Source organism: Hyperoodon ampullatus (assembly GCF_949752795.1).
Source record: "Hyperoodon ampullatus genome assembly, chromosome: X".
Lineage (NCBI taxonomy): Eukaryota > Metazoa > Chordata > Mammalia > Artiodactyla > Ziphiidae > Hyperoodon > Hyperoodon ampullatus.
The window spans coordinates 43,420,534-43,442,902 of record NC_136913.1 but is presented as its reverse complement, the minus strand read 5'-3'; the positions used below and the strand labels follow the sequence as shown (position 1 = coordinate 43,442,902).

Here is a 22,369-nt window from a genome sequence, read left to right as displayed (position 1 = left end):
GAATGCCCAAGTCCCTGGGGAAACCTCACTCCTGGTCCTAAATCCAGTTCTCATGTTTAGAATTCCCAAGGCCTTTCAAAAACTGAGACCTACTTCTCAGTTTTAGAACCTCCAAATCCCCGAAGACCTCCACTCCTGGTGCCCTCAGAGTGCATTTTCCTTTCTGGAAGCTCTCCCAAACACCAGGCAACTCCCGGAGCCCTGAAATTCCTGGAAAACCCCACTCCTGGTACCAGATCTCTCAAGCTCACCTTGTTCCCCATCAAAATTTCCCAAATCCTTAAGAAACCCCTACCTTTGAGACCCTTTCTGTGGATCTCCCATCTCTGGAGATCCACCTTTCAACTGCCCCCACCCAGCTCCCCAAGGATTTCCCTTCACCACCACCCCCACCAACCAACCCCACTCAACACACTGGGAGCTCCTCCCACTGCTAGGACCCCTCAGTTCCCCAGGGACCCCTGCCCCACTCTCCTGCCTCTGACAGCTGTCTTTAAATATGCAAACTCCACCCATCCTCCCAGAATCCTTTGCACACAGAAGGCCAGTGGTCCCCCACTTCCCCACCTTTGCAGTGATGTCTGTGTCTGTGACTGACGTGGCCTCCTCTCGTGCCGTGCTTGGCATATGTGGTCCTCGTTCATCGTGCCGCCTGTGGTGATGCGTGCAGTGGCGCTGTTTGTGTGGTCCGCACCTACCCCCAACCTCCAACCCTTGCCTGGACTCACCCTCACCCCTCAGCGGCTCTGAACCCCATGAGAAGAGTCGGGAAGAAAAATAAACAAGCAAAGGCCCAGCAGAATTCTGTGCTTCTTGGTGAAGAAAGAGGGGAGTCCTTGAATGGTGGGAGACAGAGGGGACCCCCAAAATACACATGGGGTGCTGGGGACCCCAAAATCCAGTGGAAGGCACATCAGGCACAAATTCCAGAGAGGTTCTGAGTGGAATCCCTGCCACAAATCCCAGCCGTTGGAGATGGAGGAGCTCCTGAATTTAGAAGTATCGCCAAAGCCCAGAGGAAACCGAATTATGGAGGAGGCAGGGGTCTCGGTCTTCGAGGGTCCCCCAATTCCAGAGGAACTTGAAAAGTACATGGGCACCCCCTCATCTCCCAGGGCAGGGATGGGGGATCCTGAGGCAGTAACGGGGCAGAGACAGAACATTGATTGGTTGGTGGACAGGGCTCCTTGGCGTGGCAGGTTGAGATTGGCTCCCTGGTGGCTGGGGGTGGGGTTTAAGGCACAAGGCGGGCTGCGCTGAGTAGGCAGGCAGGCAACTCATCAGCCTGGGTACGGTGCAAGGAGGGTTCGGAGGCACTCCGCTCAATCTTGGGGAGTGACCGCTGCAGCAGCTCAATCGTGGCCAGGATCTGGGGGCAGGGGCGGGTGAGGAGGGGTGTCCAGAGCCGCGTGGGCACCCCGACACCCCCAGACCCCAGCCTAATGGGGAAGCACACACTCACACATTGTACACCTCGGAGCCTTGAACACAACACAGTTCACATTCACACCTCAGAGTCCTTCTCCTCAGAGGCTCCCACCCCAGGGTGTCCAGCCCTCCTCCTCGGCCCACCTGGGGGAAGAGGGGCCGCTCCTCCCGCTGGAACTTGAGGCAGTCAGACAGCAGGCGCCTCATGGCCTTGGGGCAGTTGCTGGAGATTTTGCTGAGGTCCGGGGACAGATAGCCACGGCCCACCATAAAGATAATCTGGGAGGGGGACAGGAATGGGGTGATCTGGGGGTCTGGGCTGGGAAGCCCAGGGAATTCTGAGTCTTGAGGGACCTGGAGGGCTCCTTTTAGGAGAACTGGGGTATTCTGGGTATTGGGGCCCAGAGGATTGTGGGTATCTTGTGGATCTAAAGAGTCTGGGTCTCTGAGGACTTAGGATTCTCTGCTTATAGAACAGAAGGATTTAAGCTTGGGGGAAGTCAAGGACTGTAAGTATCCGGGGCCCAGATGATTATGGGTCCACAGGTTTCTAGGGGGCTTAGAGGCCTAGAAAGTACTGAGTCTGGGGGAAACATGAAGTTCTGGGTCTGGAGGAAGCTAAAGGATTCTAGCCCTCAGTAGTTTGTATTTCTGTAGAGGTCTGGGGCCTACAGGACTATGGGTCCACGTGGTCTGTACGACTGTGAGTGCTCAAGACCCAAAGACTATTGGTACGTGAAGCCTATAGGATCCTGGATTTCTGAGGGTCTGGGAGATTCCAGGCCTTGAACCTGGAGAAATGTCTGGGGCCTAGAGTACTGTGGATTCAAGGGCCCTGAAGTCTGACAGATACCTAAGGCCTGAATGGTTGTAGGTATCTGTGAGGATTCCAGAAGTACAAAGGGATTGTTTCTGGGAGAAACGGGATTCCGGGCTTTGGGGACTTTGGAGAGTTTGAGTACCCAGGCCAGAGGACTGTGTGTGTCCAGGGGTCCAGAGGGCTTCTGGGCTTTTGGGGGCCTAGGGGGATTCTGGGTATAAGGGATTCAGGAGATTCTGGACTTTGAGGACCCAGAGGAGTAGATGTGGGTGAAGGAGGGAATTCTGGGTACGGAAGACCCAGAGGAATCTGGGAATCCTCAGCTCAGAAAACTCGGGGTTTCTGGGGGAAGTGTGGTGTTCTTGGTCTGTGCAAAGGTGGAGATCAGAGGTTTGGAGGCTGAGGGGATCCCTTGGCCTGGGAGATAGCAGGTAAGGCATGGGGCTCACCTGGTCACGGCTGCCAATGTGGCTATAAGGCAGCGAGCCGGTCATGAGCTCGTAGAGCACAACCCCATAGGCGTAGACATCCGACTGGAAGCTGTAGGGGTTCGGGTCCTGCATACGGATCACCTCAGCTGCCTTCAATAGGCCAGACCGGGCAGGAGGAATGTGGAGGTCAGCAAATGACTGGCCCATAGGCCCAGGGCCCACCAGCCACACTGGGTGTAACTCAGAGCCACCCACACGGGGTGAAGCATGAGCAGTCCAGACACCCACACCTCGGGGTACAGGCATCCCCGGCCCCACTTGGCCTCCCACATCCTGGCCCAGCAGCCCATGTCCCTATATGCCCTCAGTCCAGCCTGGCCCAACTCACCATCCATAGCACAGAGCCCGAGGGCTGCTCCAAAGGCTGGGCCCCACTCCACCGCGTCTTCACTGTGGCCAGGCCGAAGTCCCCGATCTTCACCGTGAGCCCCTCGTGTAGGAAGATGTCCGCCAGGGTCAAGGGCCACTACAGGGACTCCCAGTAGCCAGGCTTCTCGCCCTGACTGGGAGGCTCTCGTTGACACCTCACCAGTCATGCCTCTAACCCTGACCAGAAGCCCCGCAATGTCACACAAACTAGCCACAACCTTGACTTGGGTGGGGAGCTCCAATTAATTCCCCCTACACTTGGCCCTCCTGTGACTCCTGACTAGGAAGCTCCTCTAATGGCACCCACACTCACCATGCCTGTGACACTGGTCAGGAGCTCCCCCTAACGCCCTCCACAGCTGCCGTTCCTCAGACCCTGACCAGAGTCCCGAAGAAGAGCACCTGAACCAGCCAAAATCCTGACTCCTGACCAAGAGACTCCCATTAAAGGCCCCTCACCAGCCACAGCTCTGGCACCTGGCAAAGGGAAATGCCACATGTGCCCCTCCCTGTTTGCCCCCAGAAAGCCTCCCACAAGAGCCATCCCTCTAAGCCTGTTTGATGCCCCCCACCCCAGCCCAGCCCTTAGAGGAACATGTAGATACTGTTAGACTTGAGATCTCGGTGGATGATGTTCTTGGCATGGAGGTAGCTGTTGGGAGTACAAGCAGGTGTCAGATTGTTTGGGGGCTACCTCATCTCCCCACCCCCAGATCCCCCAGGCCCCTCCCTAGTCCCCGGGCCAGGACGCTCACTCCATGCCCTGGGCAGTCTGCCGGGCCACATCAATGAGCTGGACCATGTCGAAGCGTGTGTCGGCCACGTGCAGGTGGCGGTAGAGACTAGAGCCCTCGCACCACTGTGTGATGATAGCAAATCCCGGCCGAGTCATGAAGCCCATGAATAGCAAGATGTTGACGTGACGTGTCTTCCTGCAGGCAGGGCAGAAGGTATCAGGGCAGGGAGGGTAAACAGCAACTTTCTGAGCATTGGGAATGGCGCTGTTCACTGCTGCCTTCTGCCATCATCCCCACCCTGGCTTTCAGGAGGCTCAGGGCCAGACTATGGCCAGATTCAATGAAGTTGTGAGATATGTTTGCTGGGCTATGATTCCACGCTGGGCGCTTACGTCCTGGGCTTCCTCATCCAAGTCTCCCAACAAAAGCAGGAGGGAGGGATCACCCCTCACCCCCTACTGACCAGGAGTGTCTTAATCATCAATACCTGCCATAGCTCTGACCCTGACCATGACCTGAGCCTGTGACCATTTGAGATGAGAAAGTGGAATGCCAACCTTCATCAGTGATATATCAACATAATATTGATAAATGCTGGGTAAAAATATCAGTGATGTGTGACTATATCCTGTTAACCATAAGAGGCTTAGAGGTAAAGAGCTTGGGATTTGGACTCAAATTAGATCCTAAGTTCCAATCCAGGCTTCCCTGGGTACTCACTGTACAATCTCAGGGAAGACACTTAACTTCTCTGTGCCTCATTTTCCTCAACTGAAAAACTGTGATAATTCTGTGAGCTACCTGACAGGGGTGTTGGGAGGAATATGTGAGTAAATAACCTGTAAGGTGCTTATGAGAACAGCTGAACACAAGCAAGCACTCTGAAAACATCACTGTCCTTGCTGTTATCGCTACTGGGTACCTAGGTTACCTGACAGAAACTCTGTCCTGTATGAATGGAGCCACCCTCATTTAGAAGAAAACTTTCATTCCTTATAGAAGTATTAACTGCATTTACAATGGTAACTTACACGCAAAGAACATCAACAATGCTTCTGCAATTTTGCTCACAGCGCATTAGTATTCTTCACAGCAGTTAGGTTATAGTTTCAATACGAACACAACGCAAATTCACAGCCTGCTCAAATCATTGCCATTTCATAGAGAGGAGCAGAGACTGAAAATTTCCTTACTGTGGCATCCATTATGAGGATGAGTATTAAAATAGCACAAGGAATTATGATAACGTCAACTCTGCAACACAATTGTGCCCACTTGTCAGAGGGGAAAGCCCACACTGGCAACCCCAGGAGTGGTAGGAACTAGGGTGGCAAAAACGGAGCGCCAGGGTTTCTTAGCACAAATGAGTTAATATAGTATGAATGACATATTAGGTAGAGCAACCACAATCATTAATCAAACAATGATTAAGTTATGGTTCTGTTTATAGTTCTAATACTGTTCTTTAAAGTATGGTATTGTTATAATTAGTAACAAGGCAACACAATAAACGTATACTAATGATGCAGAACAAGCAGAGGAGAGGGAAGGATGCCAGGCTGCCTGGCGATGCAGTTAACTCACATTATGCTATTGATGTAAGTACCACAGTAACATTAGTGATACCCATTTCACAGCAGACAAATGAAAAGACCCACATTTTGGCGGCAGAGCCATTAATTAATATCAGTATTTACACAAACACAAACACCAATGTGACCAGAGGTCCTCTAAACATACCCCTTTCCCAGAGGGGAAAGGGGTTTCTCTGATAGAGAAGAAACTTACCATTATGGTTATAACACCACACAAACACAGGGGATGTGCAGGAAGTGCCTTCAGTATGGCCTTCCCCCAGAGAGGCACCAAGGCGGTGCCCACCGCCCCTGCCCCCATCCCTGCGCGCAAGCAATCTCACCTGAGCACCTGCATCTCGTTCTTGAAGGCCTGGGCCTGCTCAGCTGTGGGTTGGGCCACCTTGAGCACCTTCACGGCCACATCGCCGTGCCACCGCCCACGAAACACGGTCCCAAACGAGCCCGTCCCGATCCTCTTCAGCAGCTGCACCTCACTGGGTGGCACCTCCCAGTAATAGCCCGAGTCCCGGTACCCCAGATTCTTCTGCGGGCCACAAGGGCGGCATCTCAGGGGCCTGCCCACACCCCTCATCACTCGGCCTGCGGTGCCCCCACCAAAGGTGCCCCTTGGAGCTCACCACTTTCTTCTTGTCATCGGCCAAGGACTTCCGCTCCCGCTGCTCTGACGGGGACTTGGAATGTGGGGACTTCCTCCCCGAGGACACGCTGGCTGGGCTGGGGCTCCCCCGGGGGGTTCCATCGCCACCACCTCTATTCCCGGCAGCTGCAGTTGCGGAGAGGATGTGAGTGGAGCCGGGTGGGGTGGGGTGGGGTGGGGGACTCAGGGTGCAGGTAGCGGGGGGCTCACCGTCAGTGTTGAAACTCTGGGCAGGGAGCTGGAAGAAGAGGGCTGGGCGTCAGAGAGAGGACATGGAAGACAACAGGAATGGCCCTCCCCTCTGCCCGGTGCTTCCCCGTGACCTCCCACCTTGACACCAACCTGGATGAGGCCGGAGTCCATGGGGGCCGTGGTGCTGACCATGTGGACGTTGGGGGTGGATGTGGAGCGGATGCGCTGGAGGGGGGCGTTGGCCGGGGCAGGGAAGGGGAAGTGCTTGGTGTCGCGGTGCTGGGTGCAGGAGCTGGCAGGGGAAAGGCTGTGAAATCACTGTCGAGTGAATGAGAAAACCAGTAGAGCTGCCACCACCGCCCACGCCCCGCCCCGTCCTGTCCTAAGTGTGTGTTTAGCTCACACAGAGTAAACGTCCACTGTCATTACTATTATGCATTTGTTCAAGAAGCGTTGACTGAGTGCCTGCCATGTGCCAGATACCATTCTAGGTAGTGGAAATAAAACTGTGAATGAAACAAATAAAGGTTCTACACGCATGCTGATTTGAACTGTACTAAAATTTTAAAATTAAAAAAAAAACAAAGAAACAAAAAACAAATAAAGGTTCTTGCCCTCATGGGGCTGACTGCAGCAGGAAAAAAGAGAAATAAAAAACAAAGAATATTTAATATGTCCAATGGTGATAGGTGCAATAAAGCAAAAACTAAAGCAACATAAGGAGATAGGAAGTGTCCCTGGTGATGTCAGGAAAGGCTTCTCTGAGCAAGTGACATTTGAGCAAAGACTTAAAGGAAGGACAGCAAGCCATGCAGATAGTGGGGGAAGAGCAATATATAATATTGTATAACTATATGTACTATTCAAATATATTATGTATTATATAACATACAGTATGTTATCTATATTAACGTTACAATGCTTTACACATAGTATAATAATGTTATATGTTACACATACACATCTGTTATACATGATATATACTAAATATATTATAATGTTACAAAAATATTTCTTAACGGTCCCTTCACTATCCTGAAATGCAATTCATAGATAATTTATTCACATATACCCATAATTAAAAATAACATAATGCTCTAACTTTACTATTTCATACATTACATAAAAATGTTTGATGTTCTACATTATATAAAAATATTATCAACATAACACATAATAGCATAAATATAGCATATAAATATTGACATTATAAAATATAGATATATAAAATGCATATCATATGAACACGATATATTAGAGCAATAATATATTTCAACATTGAAATACTATAGTATTATAATACTTAACATAAAGGAGAAGTGAAAGGGAATTTACGATAAAATAATATGTATTTCAAAGTGGAAAGGCTTGAGCGTGGTTATACTGGAAGAATTAACTAAGTAGTTAGATGCATATATATAGATATATATTATAATTAATAAGAACTTATCTTATACCAGATCTTGTTCTAAGCATTGGACACGTCTTAACTCATTTAATCCTCACCAGAACCCTATGTGGTCATTATCTGCTCTTTACAGATGAGAAAACTAAGGCCCAGAGAGATTAGGGGACTCACCCAAGGCCCCAGAGCTCCATGCCCTTACTCACACTTGTAGGTGCTAAATAAATGTTCATGGAGTAAACAAATGGATTAAGTATGGCTTGTACTCTACAGAGGCCTCCAGATCTTTTTCTTCTGACAGCGGCGCTTCAGCTAAGGCGTTCCCTACCTGGGACCCTGAGGGGTGAGTGGCTCATTCAGGGGGCGGTTCGAGGGAGCCTCATGCTGTCTGGAGCCTCCGGACAAATCTTGGACACTGTGGTAGAACCTTGAGGGCATTCAGGGTGTAAAGCAAGGGAACATGGGTCAGCTGTCTGTAAGAGCCTTGTGGCTGGGCCTCTGTCCTCCCCATCCCCCTGCCCACCCCAGGCCAGGCTCACTGTTGGCGGTTGGTACTCATGTCGACACAGACTGTGGGGACCTTGGAGGAACAATGCTGGTGGAACTTGTATCCACAGGTTTGGCAGCGGAAGCCATGGAACAGAAACTTAAGGCAGAAGTCACAAAAGGCCAGGCTGAAGAACGTCTTCCGTACCTGCTGTCACAGAGTAGAGAAGATTGAGGCCTGGTCAGGGACCCTCCCGCCACACCCACGGTCTGCCCCCACTTTCTACCCTGCACTCACAAAATTGTGCATGGTCAGGGGGACGTCTTCGAGGACCTCCACAATGAGCTCCTCGCCATCCAGGGGGGCAATGGCTGTGTCCCAGGCGGTGACTGTCTTTCGCCTGCAGAAGGCATGGAAGGGAGTGAGTGGGAGGGTGGACGGGGCCATGGGGAAGAAGGGAACCCCCCAAAAGTCCCTCCAAGCCTGCCATCCATGCAATAATAGATGACATGCTTCATTCTCAGTACAGCAACTCTAGGAACTAGTACTATCCTTGCCCCCACTTTATGTATGGGGAAACTGAGGCTCAGGGGGATGAAATGACTTGTCCAGAGCCACAAGGGATTGTGAGTGGCAGGACAGTGCGAAGACTCCATGCTCTTAGCCACAAGACAAGGAGCAAATGAGACTGAAGAAACAACTAAATCTTAGAAGTCCTGAGCAAGCCCCCGACAAAGCAGCTGGTGAGGCACTGAAATAACAAATAAAAAGCAATGCGTGAATTGAATACAAAAAAGTTAAGGAACTCTAAAGCAGAGGAATAAATGGAAGGTCAGCGAGGCCCACACAGCAGACAGAGAACAAGGAAACGGAGGAAGGAGAGGGCTGACAAATTGATAAAACAGTGAAAGATGAAACAGATGAATTCCGGGAGGACATGACGGAGCACGGTGAGGATTTGGGGTGCAAGAAGAAAATGAGTTGCTGCCCTTACAGGCCAATAAACTAATGAAGTAATAAGACAAAAGCTGGATGCACTCACGGATTCACTGAATGAAGGGAAGACTAACGGAGACTGCACAGCAGAGTGGAGAGTCGCATGACTCTGAGGAGGGGCTGGGAGGCTGCGCACCCAGTTGGAGGTGGCGGTGCCACACTTACCCCTTGATGAGCCGGTAGACCACACAGCAATCCTGATTGAGTCCCCGCACCTTGAGGGCCTTGTCTAGAGAGTCATAGACACTCATGCCATCCCGGACAGTCACCTGTGTGTGTGTAGATGTGAGGAGTCAGCACTCAGTGGGGTCCCCAGCTGACTCTCCCAGCCCTTGTCACCTTTCTGATCCAAGATTTAAAACCGGGTCCATGCCCACCCCTTGCCAGTTTTGCTCCCGTCAGACTCACCACCGTGCGTTGCTTGTTGGGCAGGTACACTTTGACGGTGCCCACTGCCCGGGACGGCTCGGCCCCGTTGGCAGGGGGGCCCCGTGGTGGCTCCATGGAGCCTAGGACTTTGTCAAGACGGGCTAAGGTGAGGCTGAGCAGGTGCCATGGGGCTCCTAGAAGACAGAGGGAAACTTCAGAGGTCCCATAATGATGGTCTGGAAGCAAAGTGGCAGGGGTCAAAAATTCAATCTCCCAGCTCCACGTCACCCCTTGTAGCCTAATTTCCACACAGCCCAAGGGATCCAGTTCCTCCTCTGTTCAGCCACTCCTGTTGTCTGTCTCACACTTAAGGGCCAAGGTCTCGGATTCACTGCGTAGGGCAGGGTGGGGTGGGGGGTAGGACATAGTGAGAGGTACACACACTGTCCCGGAGGGCACAGGAGCACATAAGTCTCCGTGCTAGGGACTAACGGGGAAGTCAGCACGCACTGCACTGGGGCCTGTCAGGTACATAATAGACATGAACAGGCTGCCCTGGCTTTCTAATGGAGAAGGCGGTTCATATGCTGTGGTGTGGGGTGAGTCACAGACAGGGTGATGGGGAACTAACAGAGGATCATCAGATACTGCGCTTAGTTTGAGGGAAATGGGAATTGCACCAAACAGTGTTCATAAGGGCACTGTGGGCATCCCAAAGCCCTGAACTGTAATGATGGTAGGTTCATGGATACCGTGTTAGGTGGCTAATGGGAGTCACCAGACTGTGATGGGGAGTTCATAGAGGCTCAGCAGACACTACGCTGAGGGGAGATGTAATAGGGGTCACTAGGGACTGTAATGGGAAGAAGAGTGGATAACGGGTGTCACCAGACACTGTCATGGGGGAAAGGAGGGTAATGGAGCATCACCAGACATGGATGAGGTGAGATAAATGGGGGTAAAGCGCGGGTGGGGCGGAGGGCGCTCCAAAATTCTCCCTGACAACTAATGAAAGGGTTGCAGTCATATTACTGGTGATAATGGAAGGAGGCTGGGGAGGGTTAAAGAGGAGGAATGGGGGAATCCTCAAACATTCTCCTAGTGGGCTAGACACTGATCCAGAATAAGGAAAGAGAGAAGTGAGCTACGTCTTCACGCATTCCCCGTTGTCGGTAAGCAAGGGTCATCAGATACCTTAAGGAGGTTAAGAGGGACTGCACATGACAAGACACCACAAGGCAAGCCCCATTCGGCCCGGCCCCGCCCACCGAGGGCCTTCCAGCTCTGCGCAGGCGCGCTGCCACACGCGACGGGCGAAACCATCCCCCGCAGCCTTGCACCCCTATTCCAGGCTACCCCCCCCCGCGTTGTCGACGATGGTCTCACCCCGGGTCAAACCACTCCTCCGGTTCCGGGCGGGGGGCATTGGGGCCCAGGCGCAGCCATCCTGGAGCTGAGCTTTCGGTCCCGGCTCCCTACCCGAGCCCAGCGGTCGCTCCAGAAACCTAACCCTGCCGGGCCCGCCCTCACCTGTCACGCCGCTACAGCCGCCGCCGCCTCCATCTTGGGCCTGTCTTCTTGTTTCCTTACAGAGTCCGCCTCCACCGCCCCTTGGGCTTTGGCTATTGGCTCCGGAGGACTTAGCCCTCCATTCTTATTGGATTAGGGTCACGCCTATCAAGGCAGGACCGGCGGAATGTGGGTCGTGTTCCGCATTAGGAGGGGCTGCCTGAAACGTCAGGGTCCAGGGCAAATTCGCAAGTCCTGACTCACGCAGGCGCAGTCGGGAGGAGACCTGCGTTCCATGGGCTTTAACCCCAATCGTGCCGTAGTGGAATCAAGCAGGGTGTTTTTTTTTTTTTGGTCACCTGGGGCTGACTTTAGGGATCCCCGAATTTGGGCGGGGGATCCTTAAGCGTCCTTTTTGCTCCAGTGTGACCCAGCGCCCTAAGTACCCATTTGGGATTTTCCTATGTCTCAGTTTTACCGTCTTTGAAATGGGTTAGAATCAGACCAAATATCTGCAAAGTTTTCCAATTCTAAGAGACTGTAGTCATAGCCTTTGATAACAGCGAGTCTCTAGTGTGGCCGTGGCTGTGGCTCTAGGAGTGGCGGCCTGCTGTTTGGGGAGGCTTCCTTTAGGAATGGAGTTGATAAGGATTTTGAAAGACTAATAGTAGAAGGTCAGGGGAAATTGTGGACCTGGAGTAGGCCATAACGCAGGGAAGAGTGTGGAAGTATCGTAGGGTAGACACAAAGTTTTTAAAAGTTGAATTTTTCCTGATGTCACAAGTGAAAGAGACTTTCCATCCTCCTTTTTCTTGGAGTATTTCCTTCAGAAAACGTGTAATTTTTTTCTCCATACCTTCAAGATATATGTAACTCTTTAAAAAATCTAAATAGGCCTCCTGCCAGTTTTACAACTCAGGAATGTTGTTCTTGAGGGCCTGGGAGCCATCTCTTTGAAATGTAAACGTCAGCGGAGATAGTGCCCTATCTCCACGACCCTAGGAATTTGACCTAGGCGGCTGGCTCCAAGTCGTCACCTGCTTGTCAAAGAGATATGTGTTTTATTCTTCCTTTGCCTAAAGGCAGATGGCTACACCGATTACCAGGGAATTTGAGATGACCTGTGTGTAGTAAAAGGTGCTGTCAAGTTCTCTTGAGGGCAAGTTATCATCTGTCTTAAGAACATGTATGCAATAGGTTGTTTCTGCCTGGCTATATAAAAGGATGAGGTTTCTTTCCTTCTCTGAAATCTCTTCAGTGAATTGCTTGTGATGCACATCACGAGCTGGTTTAATGCTTATTCGACAATAAAACTATTTCATTCTTTTTTACCTTTGTGGAGCGAATTCACTGGGTTGGCACAAGATTTTATTTTTAATTATTCCCCAACAGTATGAACGCAGCCTGTTGTGTTTGAAGTGACTACCTTCTCCCATTAGGAGCCTCAGCATTCCTCTGCGATAAAATGGGAAGGATCAGGGAAAGGGCATTATGTGAGGGGATCTCAACATGCTTCAACTTGGATTTACTGAGGACTTTCTCTGTCTATAAGGAGAGAGACAAATGTACAGCTTACTGGGCTGCCATATAACCTCCATTTTCCATCACCCCTCTTCTATTCAGACCTTCATTCAATGGCTAAAATTAAAAAGACTGACAATACCACGTATTCATGAGAATGTGGAGCAACTGGAACTTTCATATGTTGCTATTGGGAGTGTAAAATGTTACACCACTTTGAAAACAGTTTGGCAGCTTCATATAAAGTAAAACAGACATACCATGCAATCCAGCAATCTCACTCCTAGGTATTTACTCCAAAAAAAAAAAAAGAAAACGTATGTCCAATGGTGTGCTGGTAAGTGTTTACCAACCAGCTCTCTGGGGGAAAAAAGCTCTAATTTGTAGCGATTGTCAACTATGGTGTAAACACTCCCATCATGGCTTATTTCAAACTGTGTACTAATACGACGTCACAGAACCAGAGTTGAGAAGAGATTTGCAAAATTGGCTCTGGTGAGCCGGCCACAGCATGCTACCGCAATATGTCCACACAAAAAACTTGTGCTCAAATGTTCACGTTAGCGTTCTTCATGATAGCAAAAAAACTGGAAACATCCCAGGAGTCCAACAACATAAGAATTGACAAAGAAACACAACAATGGGATCATGGAATACTACTTAGCAAATGAAAGGGACAAACTACTTCATATGTCTGTGAAGTTCATAAGCACAAGGTTTAGTGAAAGAAGCCAGACACAAAATAGAAATACTGTAATTATTCCATTTGTATGAAATTCTAAGCCAGGAAAAATAATCCGTAGTGAAGGAAATCAAACTAGTTGTTGTCTTGGGGGAGAATGACTGGGATGAGCATGAAGGAATTTTGGAGGTTGATTGGGCCGTTCTCTATGCATTTGTCAAGATTCATTGAACTCTATACTGAAAATGGGCATATTTTATTGTATGTAAAATACACCTTGATTTTTAAAATGCATGGCAAAAAAATGGCTTCAAACGTAATTCTAAACATTTGATTTCTTATGAATTCTTATTGATTAGAGGATTTAAAAACAAATTCTCTGTTCTGAAGTTGGATCCCTGGACCAGGCATGCCTGTCTCCCAGTGCAGGAGCCCTGGCGGCCACCTTAGCGCCACGTGGTGTAAGGAACAACTCCAGCTGGAGCTCAGTGAGGGGCTCCAAAATGCTCACCAGGAGAAACAGTAATTTCATGGATGGGGAGAGTGCATTTTAAATTTCAATTCATTTAAATGTTATTTAATTTGATTAAAAACTTTAATTTCTAGGCAGTATTTGAAGACAGATTTCTGACTCCTTTGCACAACGTTTATAAAAAGATGAGCAAAATCCCAGGGTAAGCTCACTGCACAGTGCTGTGTGGGGAAGAGGAAGGATGGGGTGGGGGGATGGGGGATTGGGGGGGGCGAGGCTCACTCAAAGGCAATCCGTTCTCTCCAAAGACTCATAGACTCACTCAAAACCCATCCCAACTAACACGACTTCAGCCATGTACCTCACAGGTACCTGACAAGCCATGAAGGCCATTAAAGGGATTTGGGTTTTTAATCATCATCACATTAAAATCATCAGAAGCACCATGTATTAAAACAAAAATTAAAACCCAAACTAGCTGATTATGGTTTTCTGACATCGCCCTCGAAATTATCCACCTAAAACTTTTAAAAGATTTTAAACTCGTTGTTGATTTTTGTTAGTGTTGATTTTAAATTCTGAGAAACATTCAAAACCTGAAGTATCCACCGACTGCTGTTGTAAGGCTACCCATTTTACAGCTGAGCAAATTGAGGTTCAGGCTGCCCTTACTGGACAGAGGTGAGGGAGCCCCAGGAATAAACGTTTGGTTAACAAAAATATGTTGAACAAGGGTGCAAGCCAGGGGCACCTCCTTAAGGAATCTTGGATCTACCCCAGCAGTCCTGCGTGCCTGAGGCTCCCCTCTGAAACCTGCCACTCCCATTTCCCAAGGCCACTGCTCGCCCCTGTGGCAGCCAGGTTAACGCCACCTCTGAAACCCCATCACCCTGCCTCCCGCTCAGCAACCCATTACAGGAGAGATGACTGTGGGAGGGGACTGCGTATACACATTTTGCTGAGTGACAAACCAAGACTTAGCCGGGAGTCCCACAGTCCTGGCTCAGCGCCCTCAATTATCGGCTCCTCTAGGCCACTGCAGTGGTCTGCAGGGAGTCACTCTGAGCCCAGGTGGTCTTTGGGCCGTCCCAGCCAATGAGAGGTGGTGCGGGCCTGAGACTTGCTGCAAACCAGCTTTAATGTTGCTCTTAGATGAGTGCCAGTGCAACTGTAATTGTTCCATCTAAAGCAGAGTGTGGAAGTTTCCATTTCTGAATATTTCTTGAAGACATTTTTAATATACAACCCAGGGGTCAGAAGTGTGGGAAATTTGCAAGTGAACTGAAACACTACCTGTAACATTAATATTCCTTATTAAAAAGTCTGTCCTACAAGATGCATTGGGTGGTAATTTGAATTTGCTATCCCTGTGATCCAAATGGATGAGAAACATACCATTAAACCAACAGACAGGGTTCTTTTGTTTTAAATTAATTTTTTTAAAAGTTCCTTATATGTTAAATATGATACTTCCATGTTTTCATAAAACGTGCGGTTTTGTATATTTTCAGTTTCCAAACTCAAGGACCAGATGAGTTAAAAAAAAGAAAAAGTCAACTATTTCTCAATAAAGCTGGGGGAAAAAAGAAAAAAATAATTAAACCAAATAACAGGTCCTGTAATTCTGTTATTAAAGTTTACTCTGATGAGGAAATCCTTCGGTGGCTATGCTTATTTCTTAGAAATAAAGCAAAACTCGAATATGAAAATATTTAATAGTCCAACAAAGGGATCAATATAAACCTACAAACTGATCAGTGGAACCATCTTTGAAATGCCATGAACAGTGACACACACCTCTGGCCCTCCCTGGTAGCTCCTTTGGTAGGGATTGCAATTCAATATGTTCAGCAATTATTTTTAAATTTTTAATTAAACAAACAAAAAGCAATTTCCCCAAAGGAAGTGATTCTGAAATGTTTGCTTTTGGTTTTGATGAGAAACGCATTTGGTAAAAAATTTCTCAAGGTTAGCATATCTATTCCAAGCACATGTACACCGACCCACAGGTCCATCAAAGGTGAAAAAAAAAGTTTAATATCTGTTGGTTTACTTCACACATATTCAATAAATTTTTATTCAATTTGTAAAACCATTGTAAATGAGATTTCAGACAAATATGCCCCAAATAAATTTTCATTATTTCTGGATAAATGACCCACATGTGGTCTTTGCTATATCATTCTTGATATTATATATGTATTATATTTAGTGCTTTGTATATATAAAAATTCCTCATAGTTTTTGGGTCGCCCATATACATGTTGTGTACCATCATGTAGTATGAGAAAATCAATTCTGAAGTTACCCAGAATGTCTTAAGAGTTGACCTTTTGTCTAGTTAGAGTGGGTGAGTATCCCCATGTCCTGCTATGTAACTGTGTGACCTTGGACGAATTGTTTCCTTTCTCCGTGTCTCGGTTTCCTTATCTTTAATATATATATATTTAAATACTTCCATCATAGGGTGGTTGTAAGATTCTGTGAACTAATCTATATCAAACTTTACACAGTGCCTGATGCATAGTAGCTGTGCAGTAACTGTTAGCTATTCCTATTATCACTATCATCACCACTGATATTAATAAAGTATCAAAGCAAAGATCTATGTCCCTTGGCAGAACTTGATGTATGATCCAAGTTCAAGGACACCGACAGGATTACGAGAGATTAAACATCTCAAAGAATCCAATACGAAGGCTAGTTTCATTTCAGAAGGCTCATTCCCAGCATTGACAGATGTTTTAGCAATCCTGGTGGCCTGCAGGTACCCAGCTTCGCCAGCCAGGGCTATGGCCTTGAGGAGCTCTCCTCTTTTTTTTTCCCTTTCCTTTCCTTTTCCCAGATACCCTATGAAGTTCCCTGCTATCCTAATTTTCTGGGGTTTTTTGTCAAAATGAGTATCAGATTTTGTGAAATGCTTTTCTGCATCTATTTAGATGATCATATGGTTTTCTTTTTTACTTTGTCATTGTGGTAATTGTGGTGAATCATATTAATTGCTTTTCAAATGTTAAACCAATTCTGCATTCCTGGGATAAATCCCACTTGGTCACAATGTATTATCATTTTAATATATTATGGAATTCGATTTGCCAAAATTTTGTTTAGAAATTTTTTACCTATATTACTGAGGGATGTTGGTCTGTAGTTTTCTTTTCTGGTAATGTTATTGTCTGATTTTGGTATGAGGATAATGCTGGCCTCATAGGATGAGTTGGGAGGTATTGCCACCTCTCCAATTTTGGGGAAGAGTTTGTGTAGAATTGTTATTATTTCCTCCTTAATATTTGGTAGATTCACCAGTAAAGCCACAGCCTGGAGTTTTTTGTTTTTTGTTTTTCTGTAGAAACATTTTAAACTACAATTTCAATTTCTTTAAGGCTAATCAGATTATCTTCTGGAGTGAGCCTTGGTAATTTGTCTTTCGAGGAATTTGCCCAGTTCATCCATGTTGTCAAATTTATTACCATAAAGTGGTTCATAATATTCCCTAATTATATATATATATATATATATATATATTTTTTTTTTTTTTTTTTTTTTTTTTTTTTTTTTTGCGGTACGCGGGCCTCTCACTGTTGTGGCCTCTCCCGTTGCGGAGCACAGGCTCCGGACACGCAGGCTCAGCGGCCATGGCTCACGGGCCCAGCCGCTCCGCGGCATGTGGGATCTTCCCAGACCGGGGCACGAACCCGTGTCCCCTGCATCGGCAGGCGGACTCTCAACCACTGCGCCACCAGGGAAGCCCTCCTAATTATCTTTCTTAATGTCTGTAGAATCTGTAGTCATGTCATCTCTTTCATTCCTGATTTTGGTAATGGTAAGTGGTGCCTTTTTTTTTTCTCATCAGTCTATCTAGAGGTTTACCAATTTTATTGATCTCAAAAAGACAGCTTTTGATTTCATTGATTTTCTCTATTGTTTTTCAGTTTTCTGTTTCATTGAGTTTTGCTTTGATTTTTATTAGTTCCTTCCATCTGCTTACTTTGGATTTAATTTTCCCCTCTTTTTCTAGTTCCTTAATGTGGAAGCTAAGCTCATCGATTTGAGATCTTCTTTCCTAATATAGGTATTTCCTCCTAAATACTGCTTTAGCAGCATCCCACAAATTCTAAGATTTTAAAATTTTTTCTCTTGATTTCTCTTTGATCCATGGGTTATTTAGTTTCCAAATACTTGGGGATTTTCCAAGGATCTTTTTGTTATTGGTTTCTGCCTGCTGCATCTGTCCATTTATAAGAGAAAGGTGTTGAAGACTCCAACTACGATAGTGGATTCATCTGTTATTGATTTCTAATTCAATTTCATTTTGGTCAGAGTACATACTTTGTATGACTTTAATCTTTATAAATTTACTGAAACTTGTTTTATGGCCCCAAATATGGTCTATATTGGTAAATGTTCCATGTGCACTTGAGAAGAATATATTCTGCTATTATTGGGTGGATTGTTCTATAAGTGTCAGTCTGGTCAAGCTGGTTAGTAGTGTTGTTATAAACTGAATTGTATTCCCCCACAATCATATGTTGAAGCCCTAACCCCCAATGTGACTATATCTGGTGACAGGGCCTTTAAAGAGGTAATTAAAGTTCAATGAGGTCATAAGGGTTGGTCTTAATCCAGTATGACTGATGTCCTTTTAAGAAGAGGGAGAGTCACCAGGAGCACACACACACACACAGAGAAAAAACCATGTCAGGACACAGCGAGTAGGTGGCCATCTGCAGCCAAGGAGAGAGGCCTCAGGAGAAACCAAATCTGCCAACACCTTGATCTTAGACTTCCAGCTCCCAGGACTGTAAGAAAATAAATTTCTGTTGTTTAAGCCACCCAGTCTTTTTTGTTATGGCAGCCTGAACAGAATAATACAGTGTTGTTCACATCTATTATATCCCTGTTAATTTTCTGCCTACTTGTTCCATCAGCTTTTGAAAGACGGGTATTGAAATCTCTATTTCTTCTTGCAGTCCAATCAGTTTTTGCTTCATGTATCTTGATCCACTGTTATTAGGTGCATAAATGTTTAGGATTGTTATGTCCCCTTGATTAATGGGCTACTTTATCATTATGAAATGACCTTTTCTGTGATATGGTCTTTGCTCTGGAATCAACATTGTGTGATATTTATATAGTCACTCCACTAGTGTTCACTAGTATTAGCACGGTGTATCTGTTCCCACTCTTTTACTTTTAACCTATTTCTGGTTTTATATTTAAAGCGTTTCTTGTAGGAAGCATATAGTAGTGTCTTGCCTTTTTATCCAATCTGACAATCTGTGCCTTTTAATTTGGATGTTTGACCATTTATGTTCAGTGTGATTATTGATATGGTTAGGTTCGAGCCTATCATCCTGCTATTCATTTTCTGTTTGTCCCGTCTGTTCTTTGTGCCCTTTTATCTCTTTCTCTACCATCTTTTGGATTGATATTTTTATGATGATTCCATGTTATCTCCTTTGTGGACTTATGAGCTATAACTGTTATTTTAGTGGTTGCTTTAGGTTTCATAGTAAGCATATTTAACTTATCATAGTCTACATTCAAGTTACAATATACCACTTCATATATAGTATAAGAACCCTACAATAGCATACTTCCATTTCTACCCTCCTGAAATTTATACTATTGTTGTCATGCATTATATTTTTACATCTTATAAACCCCATAATGCATTATTATTATTTTTGTTTAAACAGGCAATTTTCTTTTAAAGAGATTTGAATATACAAAATCTTATATATTTAAATATGTAGTTTCCAAGGCCAGTGTTCATCATTCCTCTGGGGTTTTTAAAATATTTTATTTATTTATTTATTTATTTATTTATTTATTTATTTATTTATTGGCTGTGTCGGGTCTTAGTTGCAGCATGCGGAATCTTTCATTGTTGCATGCAGGCTTCTCTCTAGTTATGGCATGTGGGCTCAGTAGTTGTGGCATGAAGGCCTAGTTGCCCCATGGCATGTGGCATCTTAATTCCCCAACCAGGGATCGAACTGGCATCCCCTGCATTGGAAGGCAGACTCTTAACCACTGGACCACCAGGGAAGTCCCTCATCATTCCTTTGTGTAGGTCCTGATTTCCATCTGTTATCATTTGCTTTCTGCCTGAAGGACATGCTTTAATATTTCTCATGCTGCAGGTCTACTAGTGATTAATTCTTTCAGATTTTCTATATCTGAAAGCACCTTTATTTCTCTTATTTTTACCCTTTTTTTTTTCCTGCGGTACGCGGGCCTCTCACTGTTGTGGCCTCTCCCGTTCCGGAGCACAGGCTCCGGACACGCAGGCTCAGCGGCCATGGCTCACGGGCCCAGCCGCTCCGCGGCACGTGGGATCTTCCCGGACAGGGGCACGAACCCGTGTCCCCTGCATCGGCAGGCGGACTCCCAACCACTGCGCCACCAGGGAAGCCCTCTCTTATCTTTAAAGTTAAGGTTTTTTAAAACTTCATCTTGACATAATTGTAGATTCACATGCAGCTGTAGGAAATAATACAGAGAAGTCCATGTACCCTTTTCCAAATTTCCCCCAATGGTAACATCTTGCAAAACTGTAGTACACTATCACAACCAGGAGATCTTCTCAACTCAAGGAGTCTACTGGGCTTCATCTCATTCTCTGACGCTTTGCTGGGCACGGAAACTCTCTCAAGGCAGTAAGCTGGGGCAATCACAGGTCTCATCTTGTTTATGTTCCATATCTCAGGGATCATTGTCCTTCATTGCCTGATATCCAGTGTCTTAAAAAACCATTGTTTCATTTATATTGTCCACTGTCATTTATATTGATTCATTTATTTTGGTTCTTTCAGATGGGAGGTTATGTCTGTTACCTGTTACTTCATCTTGGCTGGAAGCAGAAGTGCCTGCTCCTTTTCTTAATGACTCCACGCAATCCCCCAAACCAAGACCTTGGGTGCTTTTTCCAAAATAATGATATAACTCTGGCTAAATTCTCTTTAAAAGCTGCTGTTTCCCTGAAACTTTTGGGTTTTGGGGTTTTTTTCACAGTGGCAGGAGAAGTTTTGCTACACACAGCATCCTTCCTCTTGAAAAGGCCTGTCTGTTATTCCTGGGTTTAATTCTAGGTTAGCAGTTAAATGCTTAATATAGAAATAGTCTAGGTATACAATATGCTTCAGCACAATATTTCTGTCAATCAGATATTTTATAGGAAACATAAATACCTTCAGGCATAGAGAGAATATTCTCTGAGCCTTCTGAAAAAATTTTACTATGCTGTGGAATTCCATCTTTAGCTTTAATATTTAAAGAGATTTTACCAATATATTTATGGGGAACAAGTACATCCAGTATATTCAGCTTGTTATTTATGGAAGAGAATGAAGGCATCTTCACCATATGTTCTGGAGTGAATGTTGTGTCCCCTCAAAATTCACATGTGTGGCTATATTTAGAGATGTGGCTCTAAGGAAGTAATTACAGTTAAGTGAGGTCATAAGGGTGGAGCCCTGATGTGATGGATTAGTGTCCTTTAAAGAAGAGACATCAAAAAGTGCTTTCTCTCTCCCTCTCTCCATCTCCCTCTCTCTCTTATCTCTCCCTCTTTCCCTTCCTTCCTCCCTCTCTTCTTCTCACTCCCCTCCCCTTCACAAGGAAGAGGTCATGTGAGCACACAGTGAGATGGCAGCCACCTACAAATCAGGAGAAGAGGTCTCAGAATTAAATTTACTTTGGGAGCAGCTTGATCTTGGACTTCCAGCCTCCAGAACTGTGAGAATTAAATTTCTGTTGTTTAAGCCACCCAGTCTGTGGTATTTTGTTATGGCAACTCCAGAAGCTAAATACACTGTATTTCTTGTTCAAGGATAAGGATCTGGGAACATTTCTTTCCTCTAGATTACACAACATTTTTGTCTCAGTTTCACATTCTCAACAACTATGTGAGCAAAGATGATGTTAGCAAAGGGCATGGAAGGAAAATATTCAAAACATCTTATCAGCGTTCCCTTGAGAAATCACTGAAAAATAACAATTCTTGGCATTCAGAAATGCACACTCACTTGAAAATCTTTACAATTTTATAGATAATGCCTAACTTTCCAGTCTAAAGGTCATTCTGTCTCATGCGAAACCTCTTCCAATGCAAAAGGAAAAAGAGATGTCTTAAGGCATTAATGTAGAGTGAGGTGCCCAAAGGTTGAGACAATTTAGGCAGAGGCTGGTAAACATGAAGTTGGAATAAGTAAGGAGAATCAGACTCCCTTTCTTCCCTCCCTGGTCCTAAGGATGAGGGGGCTAAAATTACCAGGGACGGAATGAGGGGGCCTAGACCCACCCTTCCCAGCAGGGCCTAGCCTAGCTCTCTAAACCTCTGTCCACTCCTTTATTCCCAATCTTGCTCCTAAAACAATGTAATTTGCATTGTAATACTAGAAGAAATTTAAGTGATGCTAAAAACGGTGCCAAAGCTTTTAAGAATGCCACAGAAGGGTGAGTTTCTTTTAACCTTTTTTCTTTAAAAGTTCAGGCTCCCATGAGAAATGGTACTTCTTAATTCTGAAGAGCAGTATCGGCACTGTTAAGCCCTAGGACATCTAAGATTCTTCCTGTAACCCATCAACACCTAATGCTTTGTTGTCACTGTCTACCTCTCTCTCTCTGTCTCCCTCTTTCTCATTTTCTTCAC

General features: G+C 46.0%; 1 protein-coding gene across 2 annotated transcripts; it reads right to left on the bottom strand.

The window, feature by feature from the left end:
• Nucleotides 1–793: 793 nt before the first annotated feature.
• ARAF (A-Raf proto-oncogene, serine/threonine kinase) lies at nucleotides 794–9,664 on the bottom strand (the record flags this gene model as incomplete). 2 transcript variants are annotated; one of them, XM_079726920.1, is made up of 15 exons in its annotated part: nucleotides 794–1,369; nucleotides 1,573–1,707; nucleotides 2,698–2,829; nucleotides 3,068–3,186; nucleotides 3,714–3,760; nucleotides 3,864–4,040; nucleotides 5,764–5,966; nucleotides 6,061–6,206; nucleotides 6,291–6,318; nucleotides 6,423–6,564; nucleotides 8,006–8,113; nucleotides 8,217–8,371; nucleotides 8,462–8,564; nucleotides 9,326–9,429; nucleotides 9,569–9,664. In XM_079726920.1, the coding sequence occupies 15 exons, from the start codon at nucleotides 9,662–9,664 to the stop codon at nucleotides 1,235–1,237; spliced, it is 1,830 nt and encodes a 609-aa protein (XP_079583046.1). In that variant the 3' UTR covers nucleotides 794–1,234. The 2 variants fall into 2 exon arrangements, with proteins under 2 accessions (XP_079583046.1, XP_079583047.1); XM_079726921.1 differs by having other exon boundaries at nucleotides 8,006–8,104.
• Between the last annotated feature and the right edge of the window lie 12,705 nt (nucleotides 9,665–22,369).